This window comes from Mus caroli, unplaced genomic scaffold, assembly GCF_978045245.1.
Source record: "Mus caroli unplaced genomic scaffold, Mus_caroli_1 scaffold_3, whole genome shotgun sequence".
Taxonomy (NCBI): Eukaryota; Metazoa; Chordata; class Mammalia; order Rodentia; family Muridae; genus Mus; species Mus caroli.
Window position 1 is genome coordinate 121434240 of NW_028227258.1, and position 18577 is coordinate 121452816.

Here is an 18577-nt window from a genome sequence, read left to right on the forward strand (position 1 = left end):
TGCGCGCTCGGCCCCGGGAGGCGCGAGCCACCGGTCGGCTGAGGCTGGGCGGCCTCGCCCTCGGCCGCTCCCGTCAGCGCTCGGCAACGGCTCGCTGCGGAGTGGCAGGTTCGAGAAAGAGCTGGAAAGAGGGAGGGGAGGCCGCGGAGCCGCGGGGCAGGGCGGGGCGGGACGGGGCGGGGCAGCGGTCGCGCGACGCCAGGGGAGGCGAAGCCGTCTCCCGGCAACGCCGGGGCCGCCGTGGCTTGCGGACGCTCTCCTAAGCGCCGCCCTCCTAGCAGCGCCTCCCTCCTCCGCGTTGCTCTCCGCAGCACCGCTCGCTCCGGCCGCCCGCATCCTCCCAGGGTCCCCGAGAGCCGCAGCCTGGGATCTCACCGCCGGCCTCGCCGCCCCGAGGGGCCGCCCGCGTGCGGCTCGTGCTGAGGCTCCTCCTGCAGCCCCTCTGTGAGGTGGTGCCCATTGTGCGGTGCCAGGGTCGCCCGCTTCTCAGAGCTACCCCGCTGCGCCCGGTCCCAACCTGTCACCTTCCCCCATGAAAAGTGGTTTTCTAGGCCCTGACCTGCTTGCCCAGGGAGCTTCAGAGAAGAAGCCTGCCTTGTGAGGAGACGTGCTGCCTGTGTGCACTTGAACAAGTTTTAGCTCATGCTTACGAAGTCTGGCGGTCCTGGTCCTTTCCATGCACATCCCTGCGTGAATTTGGCTCTTTTTTATCCAGCCCCTGTGTCCCACGTTCCTTAGGGTCCAGTTCTTCATGTATTTGTGGGCTCTTCTTATCTAGTTCTTCATGTACATTCTGACCCTTCTCGTCCAGTTCCTGTATCTGGTGACCCTTCTCATCCAATTCCTTGTGTAATCTCTCTTCCAGCTCGTCCAAGTTTTTGTGTGCTTCCTTTTCCACCTTGGAACTTGACACGGAATTTTTATCCGCATATTCAGTACTCTCATAGTCCGTATTTGTGCTCCTTCTTAAGTTACTCAATCGCTTCACTATTAACACTGCTGTTAGGGCGGCAGCAGCAAGTGTGGCAATAGCCCCCGCTGTTGCTATAATGAATACAAAATACATTTCAGGAACTATACCAAGTCAACTGGGACGCCACTATTGTTCCAACTCTAGAGTCTCTAAAGAATCTTTTTTGACTTCAGAGTCTGCAGGGGGCATGCTCTGGCCCACTCAGCACTTCCTTAGGAGACCACCTACCTTGGCTTCCCAGCAGGCAGTGCGCACACAGAGCAGGGATTGGATGCTTCTGGACCCTCAGAACTCTGGGTCTCAGTGGCTTCCACTACTAAGTTGCCTCATTTAGCCATTATCCTAAAGGATAATGATCTGCCGCTGGCTAGATTAGTTCCTGGATATCTTGAAGCTCTCCTAGGACCACGAATTTTATTTTATTTATGTATGATGTTTTTGGAATCTCACGTGTAAGATTTTTTTTTCCTATTAAACACGTAAAATACTAAGTAAAAAGAAGGCATTGATGCCAGGAACAAAGAGTTCTCATTCTTTACAGCTAACAGGAGGAAATGAGTACTTTGTAGTTAAACAGGACAAGCACTTGGAAGTTACATGGATTCATGTAGTAATCCCAGGCATACATAACCTTTACTGCCTCTAGGACCTTTGGCAATTACTTTCCAAGCCATGGGCTCAGTGTCTCTTAAGATAATATTACTCCCTAGACTGTTTTCCGGCTAAATGTAAACAGCATTTATGCCTGACATCAACATGTCAATATAATTATACTTAGCTGCTATTGGAATATAAGGATAATGGTAATTTATATTGAGCCTGTATCTAGGGAACCTGCTGCACTCTATTGTAGATTCTGGTTCTTTTAGTTTATTGGACCCTCTCGGATTCAAAACATATAGCCTGTGAAGGAGCCCTTCATTTTGTCCTTTTATTATTGCTTTCTCTAATGATGACTACGATCACCAATAAAATGTAGACTATAAGGAATAGTAGTGAGCATACTTGTCTCTAACAGAAAATATTGTGTTTATAAGAAATTTAAGCCTAACATTGCTAGTTCGCTAAGAGTTTTTCTTCTCTTGATGCTGAAAGTTAGCAAATGCTAATCATTGAATAAAATGAGACCCCTATTCTCAACCTGTTACTCAGTGAAAAATATTAACAAACCCTTTAACACCCTCCTATTCCTCCGACAAATCACCCATAGTCACACTTGTGATAATTATGTAGAACATTTGCATCTATATTCACTGACCAGTTTGCTTCCTTTACTCTTAATCAAGACCAGCTTTCTTAGTTTTTTTTTTTTTAATTGATGACCAAGACAAGTTACAGTAGTTTATTTGGAACTTAAAATTTCAGAGTATTCGTGCTCATGACCATTATGGTGGGAAGCATGGCAGCAGGCAGGCAGGCACAGCACTGGAGCAGTAGCTGAGCATAAAAGGAAGGCACAGAAAGCTAAATGGAAATGGTTTGGGCTTTTGAAATCCCAGAGCCCATCACCAGTGACATACCTTCTCCAAAAGGCCCATAATCCTTTTCAAATAGTTCCAACAACTGGAGACCAAGTCTTCAAATATATGAGCCTATGGTGTCATTCTCATTTAAACTATCTTACATGAGCTTTGTAGAATTAGAACGGGATTCCTGTTTTCTTTGACAAAGATTTATGACCATTGGTTACATTATTTTAGTGGGTAGTTTATTCATGTCTTGTACTATTTTTCAATCAAGTCATATTTTTATCAAATATTACTATTTTATCTACTTCAAATTTGTTGACAGACATTGGTTTATTTAAGTCAGTGCTCTTCTTTTATAGTTTTTGTCTTTCTCCAGTCTTAATATTACTTGTGTCTTTTTCTTGGTTCTTATCATTACTATTTAAAAGAACCAGCTTTTGATTTACTTGCCTTCATTGTTAAGTCTTAGTTTTTTATTCAATCTGCTCTTTACTGTTTCTGTTTCTGTTTTCTGCCCCCTCAACTGGGGATTGAACCCAAGATCTCATACATTCTCAGAAAGCAATCTGCAACTGAGTTAAATAGACTCAGACTGGTCTGTTTCTCCCCCACCCCCTTTAATCTCTAGAGTTAAATAGTTGTTTCATTAATGTGCTGGATGGTTATATGCTAACTTGACACAAGTAGAATCATTTGGGAAATGGGAACCTCAGATGAGAAAACGTTCCCACAAGGCTGGCCTGTGGTGCGTTTTCGTAGGTGACTGATGTGAGGCAAGCGTGGGGAGTAAGAGAAGGCAATGTGAGCAGGCCTGGAGAGCATGACACCCAGCAGCACCCCAAGGCCTTTTCATGAGCTCCCACCTCCAGATTACAGCGCTGACTTTCCTTCACAATGGACTGAGATGTGGAGGGTAAGCAAAATCAACCCTTTTCTCCCCACATTGTTTTGGGGCATGGTGTTTTTTTCACAGCAATAGAAACCCTAAGACAAGTATTCAATGTCTTATAATTCATACATATGATGCCTTAATAAAATTTCTTTTAGAAATTATTTTAGCTATAATCTTGCCCAAATTTTCAAACAGGTGAGAAAGAAGAGTGAGCAATGGAGATTAAACATACCATCTTTATTCTGGTATCAGCAGTAGTGACTGATACACTTGTAGATTTGTGATCACTGAACCTCATATGTAAGCAAACTTACCTACTTAAGCATAAGATAACTAATGTCACATTCAAGCCTCCTCCTGTAAAACTTATATTAAGAAGGAGGAGACCAGAATGTATGTAAAATCACAAGACAAGTAAAAAGGGGGCTAAACTTTTCCCAAATTCACAAAAGTTAGCATTTTTTTCCTTTCGAAGCCTGCAAGCACTTAGCTAGGTTTGTTGATTTGTTTATACCACCACCTTTTTTTTTTTTTTACATACCACTCCTGGGTTCAGATTTGTAAATCTTTCAGCAGATGTCTTTGAATTAATTATTTAAAATATTATCTCAACTATTCGGTCATAATGTAGTTGACTATAGTTTTGAGGGGGAGCTGATAGTTAGCCCAGAACCCCATGCATACTGAGCACATATTTACCACTGAGCTGTACTCCCAGCTTCTAGAATTAACTGTATTTTCCCTCTCTAGCATCCACTATTAATGAGTCTAAATACTAACTAATTTAGAGTCTTGGTCAGTTTTTAGACCAAACATTTAAAGATTTGGACTGTTTTTCCTATCTTGGAATTTCATAATTACGAGCCTGTGGATTTTACTTACTTTGTATATTTAACCTTTAAGGGTTTTTTTTTTTCAGTTTTCATTTTTTTATTGAAAATAATGGGAGGAGAACTGGAGAAATGCCTCAGAAGTCAAGAGGGATTGCTGCTTTTGCAGAGGACCAAGGTTGGGTTCCCAGCACCCACATCAACTTGCTCATAATCAACTCTAATTCTAGTTCCAGGGAATCTGCACACATGTGCTGCAGTTACCTCACACATGTGTGTGTGTGTGCGTACTCAGACACACACACACACACACACACAATCCCTTAGAAAGTGCAGGTTTCCTCATGACATTTTCAGATTCAGGTATCATTGTGCTTTGTGCAAATTCCCCCCCCCCCTTCAGGGTGGCTGAGATCCTTGCAAAGTATAAACCACCATTTCTCTCTCTGCGCCTCCTCTCCTTCCTTTCTATCACGTTTGGACGGACGTGTCAGAATCCACGGAGTTTCTTCATTCGGGCCTCGGTGAGTCTTAGAGCATATTTTGACACTTGATTTTAATTCCAAACCATTTACTACCTTTAGATTTTCTTTTACAGACCTGCTTGTATCTGAGCACTGTCTTTTTCTTAAAAACATTAATAATTTAAAATATAAATTTACAAAGTCTACTAGAGTATCCTAAAGCATTGTAAAGGCCATGAGGTGCTACCCCTATCTGTCACAACTGTCAGCTTTGCCACATAAGGATTCTGTACCCCCAGGCTATAACCATAAACTCGTCTTTACCAAAGCCTGCTTTTCTGCAGTTTTCTCTCAACTGAAAACTGTCTTTCTTTGTGCCAAACAGAAGAAATGTAGGTTCCTATAAACAACAGTTATCACATTAGACACACAACTTTGCAAAGCTTCTTAAATTTTTGTCCAGAAACAAGGGCAAGGTGGCTAATAAGAAACTACACAGAAATTAAGCAAACCAATTCCATCTTAGTAGTTGTGAAAACAGAAAAGAAAGATGGCAAGAGACCAGGGAAACATCTGAAGATAACGCCTGACCACAGCTAGTTAAGGAAGTTACCCTAGCTGTCTCCTTAGGCTCTTGTATACTTAAATCTCATATTATTTCAGATGTAAGATGCTAGGTGAATATTTTCCACAAATTATTTAAGTTCATCCTTACTGACACCCCCTTATGTAATGAATGAGTTCAGAAAATATTTTTGGATATTAACCCTAGGGTATAAGGATTTCTTCATCCATAGAGAACATTTTGGCATCAAAACTTAGCTATGTAGCATTGTCTATGAGATAGCAAATCGTCCTAAGTAGTATTTTTCCATATCAGTAGAAAAATGGAACAAAGCATAATTGTGATAAAAGCTGCATTTCACTCTCTTCAATCAAGGCTTCCGTTTAGGCTTTTGTTACAAACAAAACCAGAATTCCTTAGAAGGGATAAAATACTTCACTGTTCTTTACTGTGTAAATCAAATATCCCATTGTCAACAAGTTTCAAATACCAAAGATTATTACTATGTCACTCTTCAGCAACTTCACTCAAATAAGCATTGATAATGGGGGTGGGGTTTGTGTGTGCAGGGAGTCAAATGTGTATTAGGTTGCACTGATAGCATTTAAACGGAACATCCCAGTTTCTGCTCATTTCACTGGCACCAGCTTCAATAATTCAGATCTGACATATCTCATTTCAACAAGAATATTGAGAATACACAAAATTATTTTTAAAACTGATAATATTAAATCTTATTAAAAAGTGACAGGTACATCAGCTTTCTTCTAATATAAGCAGAATACAACTCACTGTCATCCATTTAAATAACTATCCTTCATTGGCATCAGAACCTACTTCTTTAGGACTCTGGGGCATACTAAAGACTAGCTGAGACATGGATTTAACAACTACCAGAGTCTTAGACTTTCTGTCGGTATGTAACCATTTTTGGACTAGCTACTCATAAATAGTAGTAAGCTACTCATAAATCCCATCTATATTCATCCGATCAGTTTTGTTCCTCTACAGAACTCTGACTAATACAGAAAGTCTCACAAACACATATCGTTTGCACAATGTCTATGAGATATAGTAGGAAACATCCATTCTGGGTAGCAACTACCACAAACTGACTTAACCTTGTCCTTGTTCAGTCTTCGATTGCTGCACACTATCTTGCACTAGTTCCTGAGCAACTTTGAACGAGCCAGTGTAGGAGTGACTGATTCAGTGGCACTCCAACAGTTTACAGGTCAGGGTGCACCTGTGGCCGGGACTCGAATGCACCACTGCCCCACAGACTCAAATCTCATTGGAGTGAGAATTCTGGAATTTGGTTTCTTAAAACAAAACAAAACCAGAAATATAAGACGATGTTTTTGTTTTAATTCAAGGTGTTGGAAATGGGGCTGCTTCAAAGCAGCTGGTGATGGTTTGCCTTGTGCTCTAGCAGAGGAATGGTTTGCCAGCGGAAGATAGTTCTGTGATTATGTGACAGTTGGAATTCTGGGAACTTTTCAGAGGGTATATAAGTGTTGGAGCCCCGATATGTTGTTGTTAGTGGTGGTGGATTTGTTAGTAGTTGTGCTCAAAGCAGAAACAAGAAAAAGGAAATTAGATTTGGAGATCTCTCTCTCTCTCTGCCTCTCCCCTCTATCCCTTTTTTCTCTCTTATCTAGTCAGAGTGGGTGAAGCCGGGGGTGGGGGGCTGATAAAGCTTGGGAAAAAGAAGAACCCACAAAGTAGCAAAGAGCAGTGACATCTCATGGTCATGGTCACTGGCATGGAGTTAACTGGCTGCTTTTCTACAGAACATTTAGTTTGATAATAAAAGACTCAAATTCTTCATCTTCAAACACCCAGCATTGTTGTTTGGGAGATGATTTTTCTTTAAAACTAAGGTGGAGAATTAAATTGTGGGAAGCTTAACCCAGAGACAAGAGAGGGTTGAAACAAAGCACCTTTTCAAGGTATGCAGACAGCTGAAGTTAAAGTAGAGGGTCTCAAACTCTATTCCCAGATACATCAGGCACCAAATTAGATAGTCAAGTTCTTAAAGGCTACAGATCTGAGTCTGGGTCTTATTTCTTAGCTCAGGTGGGCTACCAACTTGTGATTCTCTGCCTCATTCTAATATGGTGCTGTGATTTCAGATGTGCACCACCATAGCTGGCTTAGAAAGAGATATCATCTGTAGTGTTAATATACCTATTCACTTCTGAGGGGAAAATTAACCTCTAGAACCTGGATGAGGTATGGAAGAAATCAGGAGTTGTCCCAAGGGAAAACACCTCCCTTGGTGGGGAGGACTGGAATCAAGTGGAATGGCCAGTGTGTGAAGGCTGTGAGGGATGGCAGCACTGGCCAGGGTGCTCAGGAGCTGCTCACTGAGCACAGCTCCAAAGCTGCAGCAGGTGGAGGCTCTCTCCCCAGCAGCTCTGAGTGACTCCCTCCAGGCATTATAGTCCACCCTCCAGGCATTATAGTCCACCCTCCAGGCATTATAGTCCAAGTCAGGAAGGCAGCCAGATAGACTTCCTGTTTATTTGTTGAATAAAAGTTTCAGAGCTTGGCACATTTTTAAATGGAATTTGGAGCTCCGGTGCCATGCAATGTAAGCATATCTATGCCCTATATGGTGTTGTGAAACAGACTTAAATATGTGTCCTATATGGTGCTGTGACATAGATTTGCATTCTTTTCCTTACCACTTTGCCTTTTTAGTCTTTCTTTCTTTTTTCCTTTCTTTCTTTCTTTCTTTTTTTTATAGTATAGAATAGAGTTTATTCGGGGCATGGGGAGGGGAGTAAAGAGGGTAGTAGAGACAGAGACAGAGAGAGAGAGAGAGAGAGAGAGAGAGAGAGAGAGAGAGAGGAAGAAAGAGGAAGAGGAGGAGGAAGAGGAGGAGGAGGAAGAGGAAGAAGAGGAGGAATAGAAGGGTAGAGGCCGGCCATGAGCACGTGAGGGGGTAGGGAATGTCGGGGGGGGGGGGAGGGGAGAGAGGGTAGAGCAGAAGCAAGAAGGCAAGAGCAAGAAAAGCCTTTTTAGTCTTTCTTTATAGTTCAGGCTATCCTTGAACTTGTGGCAATTCTGTATCTGCCGAAACACTGAGATTCCAGGTGTGTACTACTAGACTTCATAAACATTCTTCCCAACTTCTTGGCTTTACTGGACAGTAGGTGTAGCTAGCAGTCATGGGGAGCTTTGGTTTCAAGTCTCCAATTTAACCAAAGCTGAAACTCTTATCTTCATGTGGGTGTCAAAGCTACTCTTAGCGCTCGCTGTGGTTCTGAAACCTGCAAGAGGCTGCTCCTGCTTATTTCCCAAGTCTTAAGTATCTTCTTTCTGTTGTGTGGCATTTCATTTTACTAAGAAAAGTGCTCTCAAACTGACTTGTCCTTTTTCCTGAGCACAAGCCCCATGTTACCTGAAAGCCATGTCACATGGAGAAAGCACACACACACACACACACACACTCTATCTGAACATTTATTGGGGACAATCAGTATTGTCAATAAAGGATGGAGTACTGAAGAAAAAAGAAAAGTGCTCTCGGCTTTCGGGCCTGTTTGAATATAATTTATACGCTTACTGTGGATGGACAACCGTACCAGCAAAACCTGACACACTGCTTCTTGGCTTACACACTTGATAGTTTTATGACCCAGAATCTCTTTTTCAACTGGAGTAATGTTTTGATTGGCTATCTTGTCTCCTCTTTCATTGCCTGTCCCCACCTCTGCCACTTACAGTGCCAATCTGTTCTTCTAAAGCATAGATTTGACTTTGTTCATTTGTAAATAGTAGTTTTCCACTGCCTGGCACAAAGTCCTCACTACTTGATTCCTGTGGGATTTGGATTTGTCCCTTCCAAGGTATATTGAGACAAGCCCTTAAAAGGTAATCAGGCCACAAGGGCTCCTCTCTCATGGAATCAAGAGCCCTATACACAGAGCCTCCAAGTTTAGTCAGAGTGTTCCTGCTGCCCTGTGAGGAGACAGCAGCACCTTGAGTGTCAGGCCTCTGCAAGAGTAGAGAACATGCTCTTGACAAATTACATAGTATACTTTCTCCTAGCAGAACGAAATGAGAGATAAGCCCTAATCTACTTTCACTCCCCTTTCCTGATACATTTTTTTACACCAATATGGTCTACAGAGTGTGTTCCAGGACAGCCAGGGCTACACAGAGAAAATATATTTCAAAAAAACCAAATAACAAACAAAAAGACACAGAAGAGCAGAAATGGCATGCTCCTTTTGTAGACAGAAACCCTGTCAAAACATTAGTATTAAAAATAAGTAACCTTATAGGTACATACTGAGAGGAATCAGTCAAAGGGAAAAGACATTATAAAGAGAATAAATTAATATACAATAACAAAACACAGAGTGGTGCAGAGCCCCAAACAATGTTGACTATGTGAGGAAATCAGATGTTCCTGGGTGCTTGAAATTCCTTGGATGGGCAGGTAGAGTGTATAGCAGAAGTCTACAATTATATGTCATTAAGCATTGTGTAAGCCATGCTAATAGATCCTTTTACCAAGTAGTCTACTTATTTATCTTTCTGAGAATACAGTTCCCGCTAGTCAACCCAGCCCCCCACCTCCCCAAGGCAGGTAGGGTCCCTACCATGTCCTAAGCGCTATGCTGCTTTTCCTTATCTGTCCAGCTCCTGCCACAGATGTCACAAAGGAGAAACAGAATGGAAGTACAAGAAAGCATGTATCCTCCCAAAAGTATTAATCCCTTAAAGATGGACTCCAATGAAAACAACTTCCAGAAAAGTCAAAAGAATGATTAAAATTGCACTCAAGAAAAACAAAGAGAATCCAAAGCTGAATGAACTAAAGTTGCCAATACAAAATATGAAAACAGAAGTCAATAAAGAGAATTGCCGATAAAAAGTCAAAGTGAAATGATGGGAAGTAAAACACTCAGTAAGCCAACTAGAAACCACCGAGGAAAGCCTCAGCAACAGACAGATCACATAGAAAACAGTGCTGGAACCAGAGGGCAAGGTAAGGAATTGGGTTGCTCAATAAAGGTCAGTGTGGAAGAATTTTGGGAAATCATGAAAAGACTTAACCTTCAGATTATTGGCATAAGAGAAGACTACCACACCAAAGGCATAGAATATATTTTCAGGTAAATTGCAGGAAAAAAGTCTATACTTAGAGAAAGAGATGCCTATTTAGGTATAAGAGGCCTACAGAACTTCCAACAGATAGGAACATAAAAGAAACTTCATAATGAATGACATTTTATACATTAAATAAATAATAGTTGTAAAGGCTGCAAGAGAGAATGCTGTAGTCACTTATAAAGGAAAGCTATTTAGAATAACAGCTGATTAATAATCAGAAAATGTTAACAACAGAAGCACCCAGAAAGATGTATTCTATGTTCTGAAAAATTGTTATTGTCAAACTAGACTATTACACCTAGCAGTGCTAGTTATTAAAATCAATGAAGAAATTTTAAAACTTCCATGATAAAGAGTAATTAAAGGACCATTTCTGCAGAGGATACAGAGACTGGTTACAGAGAGGACAAGGTAGATATAGATGAAGACAGAACAAACCAGAGAATGAGGAGGGCGAAGAAGATTAGAACAGATTGCCAGAGTTAGTTTGAGACCAAGCTTCAGGAGAAGCTGAGAGAAGCCAGACTGAATCAGTCTGATTAGAGAAAGAGTTTGAGTCAAAGCAGCTGAGTTGAACCAGCCAGCCAGAGTTCAGAAAGAACTAGAAAGGGTGCGCTTATTCAGCAGTAAGTCTCAGAGGCTAAAAACATTCTAGGCCTAGGTTAGATTATACAGAGAATAGAAGCTTCCAGAACTAGGCTTAGGTTAGCAAACAGGTAGTAAGCCTTGGAGATGACAATTACTTCAGGAGAATAAAAGGTACTTTTACATGCTGCCTCCAAGAAACACACCTTATCATCAACTCTATGTAGACAGAGATGGAAAATGGTATCCAAGCATTGGGAATTAAAGAACAAACAAACAAACAAAACAAAACAGGTGTATTCTAACGTCTGACAATAAACAGACTAAACGAAAACTAGTCAGAAGAGATTAGGAAGGTCTTTTTATATTCATCAAAATAATATTACAATTCCAATTTTGTTTAAAAAAAATTGTACTTCAATACAGTGATACTGGGCAACCTCATCCATCCTCATCAAAGGTAGGCCATCTGAACAAAAACTAAACAGAGTTTAAATACTGGAGTTAAGTGATACCATAAATCAAAGGGACCTAAAAGGCATCTACAGAAATACACATCACCTCATCAGCCCACGAAACTTTCTCCAAAACAGATGGATTATTTAGGAGATAAATGAAGTCTCAACAAATAACACCCAGCATTCTACCTGAACACAGCAGATTAAAAGCTAGATGTCAGCAGCCAGGGAAACTGGAGAGTGCACAACACAAACTCATTTAGACTCCATTCACTATTGAAGAATAAATGGGTCACCAGTGAAATCAAGACGGAAAAAAAATGTAAAATTCTAGAATTGAATGGAACAGAACACAGTAGACCAAAAGCTATGAGGAGCAATGAAGTCAGTCCTAATATTTATAGTGCTAAGTGGCCACACCAAAAAGTCTGAGCCATCCCAAAGTAACAGTAAGGAACCTGGAGGCCCTAGAGAAACAAGGGCAAACAACCTCCAAAGCAGATGGGAGAGAATCAAAAATTAGAGGCAAAATTAATGAAATAGAAACAAACCCCACAATCAATGAAAGAAAGAATGGGTTGTCTGAAAGATTAACCAGATTGACAAACCTTTAGCCAAATTATCTGAGGATGAGGAAGAAGGAAGGAGGAAGGGAGAAAGAGGACGCCAAGGTACAAAGGGAAGAGGGAGGGAGATGGAGTGATACAGATAGAGGAAGAAAGAGAAAGACAGAGTGAGCACACACTCTAATACAAGTACACGCTGAGAGGGGACATATTACAACAGAGACTGAAGAAATTCAGATAATCACAAAAGATTAAAAAATGTTATATCCTGTGGAGAGGCATGTTCATGCATGTCTTTAAACTCAGGAGGCAGAGGCAGGCAGATCTCTGAGCTAAAGGCCAGTCCAGTCTACAGAGCAAGTTTTAGGACAGCCAGGGCTATGCTGAGAAAACCCTATCTAAAAAACAAACAAACAAAAAATCATATTCCAATAAACCAAAATATCTTAGATGAATTCTTAGATACATATGACATAGCAAAGTTAAGCAAAGACAACTAATAATTTTAACAGACATATAACAATAAACAATATACAAAATAGAAAATAATTAACACTTTGAAATCTCCCAACTCAAAAAAGCCCAGGCTAGATATATTTAACAGAGAATTATACCAGTTATTCCAAGAAAACTAACATTAACACTCCTCAAATTATTCTGTAAGAAAAGGCAGGAACACTTTCAAGTTCTTTTTACAAAGGTAATATGAACCATATCAAAAGCCAGATAAAACCCAACTAAAACACAGACTTATAGGTCAACTCTCCCTGTGTTTATCACACAGGAGTTGAAAATACTTTCAAACTGAATTTTAGAACATATCCATCACAATCAAGCTGGTTTTATCTCACAGATGCAAGGATGGTTCAACATACATCAATAATTATAATCCACTACACTAATATAACCAAAAAGAAACCACATGATCATCTCATTAGATGCAGGCAAGGCCTTTATTGATAATCCATCACCACTTCATGATAAAAGTTCTGTAGAATTAAGGCATACAAGTGACATATAAGTATGAGATCTCACCACAATGAAACAACATGCAACAACCCCAGAGAAACGCTCTAAGCATTTCTGCTAAAATCAGGAACAAGACAAAGATGTCTCCTCCTTTCTGACTTACTAGATTTAATACATGAAGTCTTAAAAAAAACTGTATTATTTTATGTGTACCAGTGATTTGGCTGCATGTGCACCCCTGCTTGCTCAGAGAGGTCTGACAAAAGCATTGGATGCCCAGAACTGGAGTTACAGATGGTTGTGAGCCACCATGTGGATGCTGGTTATAGAGCAGCCAGCACTCCAAACCACTGAGCCATTACTCTAGCCTCAGAGCCTGAACTCCTATGTAGAGCAGCAAGATGAGAGGAGATTAAGGAAATATAACTAAGAAAGGAAGTTAAAATATCCCTACCTGCAGGTGGTATCACTACAAGAAAACTTCCACAACTGATAAACACATTCAATGAAGTAGCGGGGTACAAAATTAACACAAAAATCAGTAGTCACCTTATACACCAAGAACAAGCTCAGTGAGAAAGAAATCAGGAAAACAATCCAGTCACAACTATCTCAAAAAATACTGTAGAACAAATCTAACCGAGAAGCAAAAATTGTGTACAATGAAAACTTCAAGGCACCGGAGAAAGAAACAGAAGGAAGTATAAGACTCAAAGGCACATCTTGTTTGTGGATTGGCAGACTCAATATTGTGAAAATGGCCATCTTATCAAAAGAAGCCACAGAACCTGTAGTGAGAATTTTGGTTTCTTAAAAAACAAAAAACAAACAAACAAAAAAAACCCCAAAAACAAAAACCCAGCTATCCTATGTGAACGTTTTTGTTTTAATCCCAGGTGCAGGATATGGGGCTGCTTCAGATAGCAGCCAACTCTGATTTTTTTGTCGCTTGCTTTGGCAGGGGCATGATTCTGCCAGCTGAAGATAATTTGCACTTGGAACTCTGGGGACTCTGGAGAGGATATAAAAATTCCAAAGCCTCAAGAGAGACAGTGGCAATGGCCTCCCCGGCTGCTGCCACCACTGCTGTTATGGTTTGTCAAGTGGTCATAAGCAAAGTGACAAGAAGAAGAAAGGGGAGATATCCTGAGGATGAAGTCTGGACTTCCCCCAAGGGACCCAATTCCCCTAACCAGCAGGAAGCAGCCTATAAAGGTCTAGACCCCTTACCCCCCTAACCTTCTTTCTCTCCCACCTAGTGTTGGAGGGCTGGAGGGGACTAGGGTGGTAGATAAAAGTAGCTAAAAAGTATGATCTTAGAACCAGTACAATCCCCACCAAAATTCCAATGCAATTCTTCACAGAAATTGAAAAAAAAATAAGCTCACAATTCATATGGAAACACTAAAGACCTAGGACAGCAAAAACAAAACAAAGCAAAACACAAAAAAACAAATAAAAAGCAAGCAAACAAACAACAACAACAACAACAAAAAACAAGTTCTGAACAATAAAAACACGCTAGGGGAATCATCATCCTTGATTTCAAGATATATTACAGAGCTACAGTGATAAAATCAGCATGGCACTGGCATAAAAACAGGCACACTGGGATACAATTGAGGACCAAGATATAAGCCTTCACTCCTACAGCCATCTCATTTTTAAGTCCAAAAAACACACATTGGGGAAAAGATAGCATCTTCACCAAACGATGCTTGTTAAACTGGATATCTACAAGTAGAAGAATTAAACAGATCCATTTTTTTCTCGCCTTGGAAAAACACTCAACTCCAAATGGATCCAGGACCTGGAAATAAAACCTGATACTCCAAATCTGACAGAGGAGAAAGTAGGTTATAAGTACAGGAAAAGACATTCTGAACAGGATCCTGGTAGAAGAGGCGAATTAAGACCATCAACGGACAAACAGGACACCTCATTACAGGACAAAGCATCTGGACAGCAAAGAATGTAAACATTCAAATGAAGAGTATCTTCAGAATGGGGAAAAAAATCTTTACCAATTATACATCTGACAGAGGGGTGGGGTCTAGAATACACAAAGAACTGAAAAAACAAACAAACAAAAACCCAACAAAAAACAATACAAAACAAAAACAAACAAACAAAAAATGAACTAAAAAAAAAAACCCTCCAACTAAATATGAAGGAAACAACCAAATTAAAATTTAGAGTATGGTATTAAACAGAGTTCTCAAAAGAAGAAATACAAATGGCTGTGAAATATTTTTTCAAATGTTTAATATCTTTAATCATTAGGGAAATGTAAGTTAAAATTATTTTTGAACCTCCCTGGCAAGTGCAAAAAAATACTTTGTTGGTGGTAGTTGGTGTTCTTATATCGGTCAGGGACATGGCAGATTGGCAGTCCTTTGTTCATCCTAGCTTGATGCCTGGGTTTGGTGGCCAAAGCTGTTTTATGCCTAGGAGTCATAAAAATCAATTTAAGTCAAATCAAATCCACATAGCACAGCATGGGAGAAGGAAGACAGACACAGACTGTAGGCCACCATGCTACCCACAGACCTGCCCTCTGGAGCATGACACAGATGGGCTATTGACACCTGTTTATTACTATGTCACACAGCATGGATAGAGGATGTCACCCAGGGACCTGCCAGCCATGGCCAGCCTGCGGCAGGAGCCACTGCAATGTATGAGTATGTGGCATACAGATGGGAGAGAAGGAGAGGTGGGGCAGCTTGAGCATTTTTAAGAGAGGAAACTGGAGACTCAAGGGTGGAGAGGAGTAGCCTGTTGTAAATGGCCAGCTCTGCCACCTAAGGCCCTGGTGAGGTCCCAGTCTGAGGTGACTGAGGACCATGTCTGGTTCTGTGGCTACACAGTGGCAGGGTTCCATGTTGATGTCTGGCTCATGTTACCACTAGAGAACATGGGGATGTCCTGGTTGTGGCAGCCACAGGGGATCACGTGGATGTGCAGAACTGATGCTGCCCCTCATAGATGTGGCATTCTGGAGAGATGGCCCCATCTCTCACCAGCACTCAGGAGAGCAGGACCTTGATCAGGCAGCACAGTGGAGCTGGCCATTGTGGCAAGTGTGTGAGTGAACTGGCTCTGAGGGCAGGAGTGTGGGAGATTTGACCCTACCACTCATCTGGCATGGGGTGACACAGCAGAAGTGATGCCCCCTGCTACCTCCGACAGATGGAAAAGCTGCCCACAAGGTCATGAGCTAGCTTTGTCGCTCACCAGCTTTAGCACTTGTGTGACTCTGCACCTCACCTAGACAGCACTGTAAAGCTGACCCTAGGTGGTGGGGATGTAGGCAAGCCAGCCCTGAGTGGGAGAGCTGGCCCTGCCACTCTTCTGCCACGAGGTGGTGGTAGGGTGTATGTGATGCCTTCCCCCATTACTCCTTACCACCTATGGCAGTAGGAAGATCTGGCCCTGGGGTCCTGAGAGCAGAAGAGCTAGCTGTGCCCCTTGCCTGCGGCACTCAGGAGAGTGGGCAGCACAGTAGGGTTGGCCCTAGTCTAGGGGGCACAGGTGAGCCAGCCCCAAGGGTAAGAGCAAGGGAGAGCTGACCCTGCCACTTGTCAGCTGTGATGTGGTGTGGATGCAGGGGTGATGTGCCCCCTCACTCCCTACCATCACCATTTGGACAGTTAGGAGAGCAGGGCTCAGGCTCATGAGAGCAGGAGCACTGGCCCAGCTCCTCACAGGCTGCAGCACTTGGGAGAGTAGGCCCTTACCTGGACTGGGCAGTACAGTGGAGCTGGCGTTGGGGCCTGGGTGCAGGTGAGCCAGCCCTGAGGACATGAGAGGAGAACTGAGTGGCGGGTAGCCTAGCTGAGGCACTGCTGGAGAACTCACCCTGGTGGTACTTATAGGAGAGCAAGTATGCTGACCAGCTCAGCTACCACCCAGGCACAGATCCAGGGCTCTGAGTCGGCCCACCCCAAAATCTCACCATCTGAAAATGGTTAGGACATATGACAGTCCTGTTGATCCAAAGCTGTAGGATCTCCAAGACCCAGGGCAAAACCAGGATAACCAGGAGAAGTCCCGATGAAGATTCAATATTGATAATGTTACAGAAGCCAGAGATCTCAAACCAGACCAATGACTCATTGCAATGAACATTTGGGAGTGAAGATGTGTGGGACACACCGGGACATATTATAGCTTCCATGATGGGATGTTCCCTATGTTTTGGGGTTTGTTTGTTTGTTTTTCATTTGGAGGTAGGCTGCAAGCACAAAGGGTGGATATGAAGTAATGAGATAAATGAGACTGGGGTGCCTGATGTGAAACTCAAAGAATAAAAAGTTTAAAAAAGATTTGGCGTTTTAGCTTCAATCAGAAGTGCCAAGATTAAAAAAAAAAAAAAAAGACAAAAAATGCCAGTGTGGAAGAAGGGGGCACTTATTCACTGCTGAGAGATGTAGAGCCACTATGGAAATCAAGGCTGAGGTTCTTCAAAACCTGGAACTCGATCTGCGACCACAAGCTCTACCTATACCATTCCTATTCCCGAAGAACTCCATCCTCTGAAGACGCTTGTTCACCCGTGCTCATTGCTGATGCAGTCACAACAGCCAAGAAACGGAAACCACCCAGATGTTCATCAGCTGGTAAATGGATAATGGAAATGTGCTACATATAAAAAATGGAATATTATTCTGGTGTATGAAAAATAAAATTGTGGAATTTGAAGATATGGATGGTGCTAGAAATAATCATTCAGAGTGAGGTAACCCAGACATAGAAAGACAAATACCATGTGTTCTCTCTCATATATGGACCCAAGATTTGAATCTTCATGTATGTGTATCTAAATTGGAATTCCCACAAATGGAAGCAATGGTGGAATGGATTTCAAGGAAACGGGGAGTAACCACTTTCTGACTGGATTTAAAGCTAGCTTCACAAGGCAGAACTCATGCCTTATATCTTTACCTGGGACAAAAACCTGTTGCTGGCTAGGTCACAGGCCTGGTGGGAAAACCTTATACTACTATTCAGCTAAATGATGATGATAAACTGCTGCTCAGTTCCTATCTAGATCTACAGATGAGTGTTTCTCTTGACCCTTTTCAGAGAGGCTTCTTTTACAGAAGGGGGCAATTGATAGAAAACTACAATTGGTCAATATGTGAAGGTGTCTGTCTATTATCTATCCATCCATCCATCCATCATCTATCTCACAGCCCAGCAGTTCAGAAATCATAGTAGAAAAGGAGTCTTAGAGAGACTGAATGAGTTAGAGGTAGATGTCTGCATCAGAAATGGTATTTGCCAGATTTGTCATAGTTGTGATTAAATGCACAAGATTAAGCCATTCAGAATCCAAGCATGGACAGGGGATGGCTGCTGGAGAATCAGTTTCTTCACAGATGCAGCCTGGGAGGCTACCCCCATATTCCATCCGACTGTCCTACATCCATGCTCACTAAATGGACTCTGGGTTTAAAACACTTATACGAAAAGTTGGTAAGAAATAGTCCTGATATGGATAGAGGAGAAACTGGAGGGGAGTGCATTTGATCAAATATATTATATTCATGTATGAAATTCTCAAACAGTTAAAAAAAACCTGCCTCCCACAGTTCTATTTTATAGAACTGATTGAAAATATATATATCCATATACTACTATATCGGGTTCAATAACACTTGAATAAATTGC

At 41.8% G+C, this 18577-nt stretch overlaps 1 protein-coding gene and 1 long non-coding RNA gene across 2 annotated transcripts in view; one reads left to right on the top strand and one right to left on the bottom strand.

Annotated features, from left to right (window-relative positions):
• Hspa4l (heat shock protein family A (Hsp70) member 4 like) overlaps positions 1-1081 on the bottom strand; it is a 57399-nt gene extending 56318 nt beyond the window's left edge. Inside the window, exon 1 of the mRNA XM_021157433.3 lies at positions 651-1081. Within this exon, the coding sequence (XP_021013092.3) occupies positions 651-1066 (416 nt within the window). The 5' untranslated portion in view covers positions 1067-1081. The remainder of the gene's footprint in view (positions 1-650) is intronic.
• On the top strand, positions 11-13909 carry LOC115030605 (uncharacterized). Its single transcript, XR_003836192.2, has 5 exons — positions 11-108; positions 3202-3355; positions 4659-4688; positions 9850-10198; positions 13863-13909. It is a non-coding gene; the product is annotated as an uncharacterized LOC115030605 (long non-coding RNA).
• The last annotated feature ends 4668 nt before the right edge of the window (positions 13910-18577 follow it).